The following is a 7439-nucleotide window of genomic DNA, read 5'->3' as shown; positions in this document are numbered from 1 at the left end:
TTTTTGTTGATTTATATGAAACTTAGATATCATGTAAAAATCTAGTATTGAATCGTATCGAATCGAATCGTATCGCGGGGAATTCTGAAGTATCGAAAATAATCGAATCGTTGGCTTAAGAAATCGGTATCGTATCGAATCGTCATGTAGGCTCCGATTTACACCCCTAGTCCTACAAAGCTATTATTACCAGAGCATGTGATCAGAGCAGGTAATTTTACCATTGTTGCCCAGCATGACTATACCAGCTCAGTAGGGCTATTGCAAACAGAAGTCTAGCTACTACTGAGAAATTTCACGTTATTTGAGCGGACTTTGCTTTTCCAGTGCGTGATCGGTACATGATTGGAGCGTTTGGGCCGTTAACGACAGAGCAGAACGCGCAGCGCAAACACGGAGCGAAACATTGAGCAGAGAGCGCAGCAGCGCGCCGACACAGAGACACACACACACACACGGAACGGAGAGCGCGGCGCACATACGGAGCGGAAAAGACCCGCTCATGAAATCTGCGCGAGAATGAAACCTGATCGCTGAACACGGAGTGGCGGGACGACATATTTTCACCCTTTTCAATAGCCGCCGCAACAGGAAATCATTAAAACGAGGCAAAAAAAGGTGCTGCGTTAATTGCGTTATTTATTTATTTTTACGCGTTAAACATCTCAAATTAATCGCAAAGATTAACGCGTTAATTCCCCCAGCCCTATTAGACACGGCAGACTGGTTAAAAAATCATCATTCGAGTCATTTCGTCAGAGAAAATTCATCCCGCCCGTTGATTCCCCAGCAGAAGCATCGCTTGTATGTATATAATCTTTGGTCTGACTAAGTTAACTTTTAAACATTTGATTTTGTACTGTAAAAGTAATGTTCATGAAAGCTAAGTGGCTTAGCTAATTACAGTATTTTGCTGTTTGTTTCCTAGTTTCACTCTCTCGTTTCTCATCATTCATCTCATATGTATGGATTCAGTACAATGTGAAGAAAATAAATCTGCATACAAAGAACTCAGGATTTCTTCATGTTCATGAATAGAGAGAGTTTAGTTGGAGTTGTTACACCTCAGCGAGAACAGTACACACACAGTTCTTTAATGTCTTTCTCTATGGGTGCAGATTGTTAATGTTGACCTGTTTTTTGTGTCTGAACTGAGATCACATTTCGAAACAAAATGTACACCAAACGATTTAAGACAGTTTGTTGTGCTCACGGATGCAGCAGGAGTGCATATGCTCACGGCTCCTGTACCATTGTTGCATGTTTTCAGGGATAGAGGACGACGAGTCGCTAGTGTCAAGAGTTCTAATGGGATCCAGAAACCTTCTGCAGCACTGATGATCAACCAGGCAGCTTGCAAAGGTGTTTGTGCCAAAAACCACAAAACAATAATGATCAATATCTGTGCATCTCTAAATACAATCACGCATACATGTATTACTGCCTTACAGTGACCTACAACCTTGTTTTCTCCTGTCCTTTGGTTTCTAGACACCGGAAGGGACCGGTATGGGGACACATCATCAGAGAGCTCAAACTCCGTGCCGTCTAGCCCTGTTCACCAGAAGAGCCTGGAGGACCAAGGTGTGTTACATTTCTTTATACACTTAATATTTTTGGCCTTTTTATGCCTTTATTGGAGGGGACAGTATACAGAGCACGAGGCTATCGGCATTTTATTACACTACATTTATGCATTTAGCAGATGCTTTTATCGAAACGACAAAAGATGAACTGAAGCAATTTGTCAAAGGGCCAACAATATTCATAATGTACTGTGTCGGTTTATTAGACAACTAGATCTGGAAGCAAGATAGAGAAGAGGAGAAATGCAAAATGTGGTTTTCAGAATGTGTTTTTAAAGAGATAGTTTGTCCAAAGAATCTGCAATAAACTAAACCTCATGGTTTGGGCTGGGTGGTATATCAATTCAATATATTTTTTTATAAATGAAATAGGATGAGGCAATAACATTCATATCAATGTACAATAGTTTAATATCACAAACGCATCTGAAAAATAGCGAAATAGTGAGCCACTGTGGGGAAAGTGCATAATACAGTTTGTCCTAGACATGAGACATGCTTTATATTAAGGGCTTTAAAATAACCGGTAAGATATAGCTAAAGCGTATAGTTTAATATAACTTGCCCCGTCTGATGCTGTTTAATGAATTGGAGATGTGGCATTTTTTTTCTCAGTGTATAACTTACATTTAATAGGTATATTATCCATCTGTAAATGTTAGAAATTCATGCAAATGTTTCTATTTTGCTGTCATGAGTGGACGAGCCTTATGCAAACTAAACTTCACAGATTTCAGTGAACAGTGAACATGTGCGCCAAACAGGAGTGCAATAATTCTGACTAAAATAAACATTTTGCTACAATATTTCTTGTTGGACATGAAATGTGCTTGTAACTGTAAAGTGACTATTGTAATGGGTTAATCAAATGTAGGCTAATATAAATACTAAGCTCAGATGAGTGAATGTGTTCCTCTAACCATTGGTCACATCCTCTAGAAAGTAAAAAATTCTAATCTGTTGTCATATACCGTAGTTTGATACCTTTATTAAATTATTGACATTTTTAATTGTTTAAACTTGTGTCTGTTCAGATACAGAGAGTCAGTCGGATAACTCGGCCCAGGAACCAGCTGAAAAGACTCACCTCGCCAAAGGCGTTGGCGGGAAAGCGGTTGCCATGGTGAATCCATTAGTTGCCGAGCCCCAGAATGTTCCGCAGGCTCCTTCAGTGGTGGAGTTGGCGCTGACTGCGTGCCTCCCCTACTCTCTGCAGTACAACACTACCCAGAGGGACACTGGACAGGGTAAGATAACCATCACCATCCCACTGGCCCAAGACCCGGGAACATCATCGGCCAGCGCTCAACCGCAGCAACAGCCACCGCTGGGGGCGTTCAGTGTCCTCTCGCCCAGCCAGTGTCCCCTACAGCCCGCCAACATCACAACCAACAATCCCGTCAAAACAAACGCTAAGCCTTCCGTTACTGCCAGCGCCAGTTCCTGCCCTCTCTCCAATAGCCAAGTACCAGGACCTTGCCCCACAAGCGTACCCACGCACACCCCAGGGCCGGGCCCCCTACCAGCCCCCGCGGTCACACACAGCACGGCTCAGAGCGATTCCTTGTCCTACATCAACAGCTCCAGTCTGCCGGTCACCCCACAGGCCTGCGGGATGCAGCAGGGGGGCTGCAACTCTTGCGGCTGTCGGGGCACCTGCGGGGGCAACGGCACCCATCAGACACCCAGCTACTTCCTGCCGCCCCAACCTGCCCGTCAGATGTTTGGGCCTCCGCCTACCTTCTTCCACCTCCCTCCGTCTCTATGCAACAGCTTCCCTGCCCAGGGTCATCAGAATAACGGGACGCCTCTGTCCTTCTACACCCACAGTGGTCCTCCTACGTTCCTGCACGCTCCCTCGGATCACATGATGGCATCGCAGGCGGGCTACAGCCTGACTCAGATGCCTCCCTTCCGTCGCTTTTACCCTCCTGTCTTTCCACCGGTCGGCCTGATGTCTGGCGGAACCAACATGAAGAAGAATAACAACGTGTCCTGCTATAACTGCGGCATGAGTGGACATTACGCTCAAGACTGCAAGCAACCGTCCATCGACGCCGGGCTTACAGGTACGATGATGCGAGTAACGCTCTACACAAGTATGCAAAGACAGATGTAGTGTTTTTTTTTTTTTTTTTCACATCCCAATTTGCAATTTTTGCATATCATCCCCATTATCTGCTTGGGTATTTAAAAAATGTTGAATAATGAACTCAAAAAATGAATACATACATTAGAATACAACCAGAAAATACAGGAAATGTGTATGCTGTATTAAAAAAAAATAGAAAAAAAGTTAGTTTAAAGTAGGCCTGCTCTATTATGAAAAAAAAAAATCATAATCAGGATTATTTTGGTCAATATTGAAATCATGATAATTGGTGGGCGATATGATCAAAGTCTTATTTCATGATATGAGTAATTTTAGATCTCAGTAAAATTTCACAATTAATGATAGGCTACTTAAGCAAAAACTAATACTAGGTTAACTGATGTAGCCGAGTAAAGGGTCCTCTAAACAGTTACAGAACGCAAGTAAACAGTCAGCAAGACAATAAGAACAAAAATAAATTACAAACAAAATGGACAATAAATACAACAGAACAAAAATTCTAATTAAATAAAACAGTGCTTTAAGTTTTTAAGGAGGATGTACTGACTGGTATTCAGAGAAACAGAGAATAAAGAAATCAAATGTAAAATACTGTAACTGCATAGTCTTCACTGTATACATCAAACATAGCTTATAATAATCCTTATTAAAGCCACAAAAGTTATTCATTCAAGAGCAGTGAGTGATTTTGTCATTGTCTTTTGTTAACAGTTTTGAGTAACAGTAATGGCACAGACTGAAGCAGTGATGTATAAGCAGTAACAACGGTTTACATTCACTTAAGACATAACCGACTGTGTTTACGAGGATATTTACCCAAATGGCATTTTGGCATTTTTAAGTGGAGGCTATTTGACAGTTAAGTCGTGAATCCGAAGTCCACAGTGCACTTTGCTTATGCGTGTTCGGCTCTGTCTCGGAGCGCGCGTGCACAGAAAGCTGCCCGGGAACAGTGTCTGTATTACACCAGGGCTGAATCCGAAATGAATCACTATTCCCTACGTTAGTCCACTAATACAGTTCACTTGAAGGAGTGAATGAAAATGAGTGAGCGAATTCGGACAGCCCTACATCGGCTGTACACTCGTTATTGCAGTGCAATAAGGGATAGAATTAGTGCACTCGTCCACTATGGTTTCGGACACCACAACAAATGGCTGTCCCCTCTGATAATGCCCTATTTGAGGGTATAGGGGGAGATTTCGGCCCAGGTTTGTGCAAGACATGCTTGAGCATTACATACATGTTGTATGAGTTTAATTCATTGGAAGCTAATAAGACCAACTTTTAATCACATCATTCCATTCAAAAGGCCAAAGATCACAGAATTTGACAGACATATATTTATAATTTGGCATCAGCAAGGCCACTCTCAAAGGGAAAAATCAGAAATCAAACTGGATTCTCAAGAAATTTGGAAAATCAGGAAAGGGCAAGGACCAAAAAAAAAAGGACAGGAATACCAAGAAAACTTTCAAGGTCTGATGAGAAGTTTCTCAGAGACTGGAAGAGGTCCCACCAAAGACCTGGCTCAGCATCTGGCAGCTTCATCGGGATTGTTGACCCTTCTACAGTTCGAAGAAGCTTGATTAGGAAAGGTCTTAGCAGCCAAGAAACCACTTTTTCGGTGGGTGAACCAAGTGAAAAGCTGAATCTCACAAAGATTGGAATGAAGATCAGTGGAAAAGAGTATTACGGAGTGACGAATCCAAAGGTTTTGGGTCCAAACGTCAACAATATGTGATGGAAGAATGAGTGCTTCAGTGAAACGTTGTGGAGGGTCTGTCCTGGTTTGGGGCTGCATTTCTGCCAGTGGTGTTGGTAATACTGTCCAAATTGATGCGATTATGAATGCTGAAAAGTACAGACAGGTTTTAATTTACCATGCCATTCCTTCTGGATAACGCGTGATTGGGAATGGTTTTAGTTTTCAGCATGATAGCGATTTCAAGCACACTGCTAATGCAGTGAAATCTTTTGGAGAGAAAAACAGCTGATAAAACAGTCAATTCAGCTTCCACAAAGTCCAGACCTGAATATTATGGGATCGTATGGGATCACCTGGACAGAGAAATAAATAAAAGACAGCTTAAATCTAAAGAATAATTCTGGGAAGTGCTGAAAAAAGCCTGGTACAATATACCAGAAGATTACTTCAGAAAACTACAGGACTGTCTCCCCAAAAGAGTTCAAGATGTGCTTAGTGACAGGAGAGGTCACACTAAATACTGACTTTTGCCCGAAGAAGCTTTATTTTTTATTGTGTACATTTTTGTCCTGTATTTTCTGTTTGTATCTTAATAAAGAGAGCGAAAAATAAATATGGATGGTCATTAACTTTTTGCTAAAACAACAAAGCTGGTGGTGGCTTAAGACATATATATACATACACATATATATACACACACACACTCACTCACTGGCCACTTTATTAGGTTCACCTGTTCAACTGCTCGTTGATGCAAATATCTAATCAGCCAATCACATGGCAGCAACTCAATGCATTTAGGCATGTAGACATGGTCAAGATGATGAGCTGGAGTTCAGACTGAGCCTCAGAACGGGGAAGAAAGGTGATTTAAGTGACTTTGAACGTGGTTGTTGGTGCCAGACGGGCTGGTCTGAGTGTTTCACAAACTGCTGATCCACTGGGATTTTCACACACAACCATCTCTAGGATTTACATGATCTGAAAAAGAGAATACATCCAGTGAGCGGCAGTTCTGTGGGTGAAAATGCCTTGTTGAGGTCAGAGGACAATGGCTAGAGTGGTTCAGCGGATAGAAAGGAAGCAGAAGAACATCTCTGAACACACAAGAGCTACAGCAGCAGAAGACACACCGGTGACGCTCCCGTCAGCTGAGAACAGAGACTGAGCCTACAATTCACACAGGCTCACCAAAATTGGACAATAGAAGATTGGAAAAACGTTGCCTGGTCTGATGAATCTCGATTTCTTCTGTGACGTTCAGATGGTCGGGTCCGAGTTTGGCGTAAACGCCATGAAAAAATGGATCCATCCTGTCTTGTATCAGCGGTTCAGGCTGCTGGTGGTGTAATGGTGTGAGGGATATTTTCTTGGCACACTGTGGGCCCATTAGTACCAATTGAGCATCGTTTAAACACCACAGCCTACCGGAGTATTGTGGCTGACCATGTCCACGGTGTACCATCTTCTGATGGCTACTTCCAGCAGAATAACACGCCATGTCACAAAGCCTAAATCCTCTGAAACTGGTTTCTTGAACATGACAATAAGTTCACTAAACTCTAATGCCCCCCACAGTCTCCAGATCTCAATCCAATAGAGCTCATTTGGGATGTGGTGGAACGGGAGAATCGCATCATAGATGTACAGCCGATGAATCTGCAGTAACTGTGTGATGCTCTCATGTCTATATGACCAGAATCTCTGAGGAATGTTTCCAGCACCTTGTTGAATCTCTGCCACGAAGAATTTAAAGCAGTTCTGGGAGTTTTCACACACTGCGCTTAACCCCAGGTTATCGTCGTTCTAAACACCGCTTTTAATCCCGGGTAAAGGAACGTTTCACATTTGCGATTTTAGAAGAGAAGTTAGCACCGTTATTACCCAGGGTTATGAAACCCTGCTCCGGAGCAAGGTTAGCGCCGCATCATATTTGCATCACGAAAACACTGCGCATTGTATATAAACTGTAATTTTACCGTTTGAGAGGAAAAATGTCAAACGCTGAGACCATTTCATTCTTACCTTTTTA

General features: G+C 42.4%; 1 protein-coding gene across 1 annotated transcript in view; it reads left to right on the top strand.

Moving 5' to 3' along the window:
* Positions 1–7439, top strand: part of zcchc2 (zinc finger, CCHC domain containing 2) — a 28970-nt gene that overhangs the window by 18759 nt on the left and 2772 nt on the right. The window contains exons 11-13 of the mRNA XM_084411997.1: positions 1271–1362; positions 1492–1584; positions 2621–3655. Of these exons, the coding sequence (XP_084268123.1) occupies positions 1271–1362; positions 1492–1584; positions 2621–3655 (1220 nt within the window). The remainder of the gene's footprint in view (positions 1–1270; positions 1363–1491; positions 1585–2620; positions 3656–7439) is intronic.

The sequence above is a fragment of the Rutilus rutilus genome, assembly GCF_951802725.1.
Source record: "Rutilus rutilus genome assembly, chromosome: 6".
Lineage (NCBI taxonomy): Eukaryota > Metazoa > Chordata > Actinopteri > Cypriniformes > Leuciscidae > Rutilus > Rutilus rutilus.
Note: the sequence above shows the minus strand (reverse complement) of the source record. Positions and strands in the feature narration are given on the sequence as shown.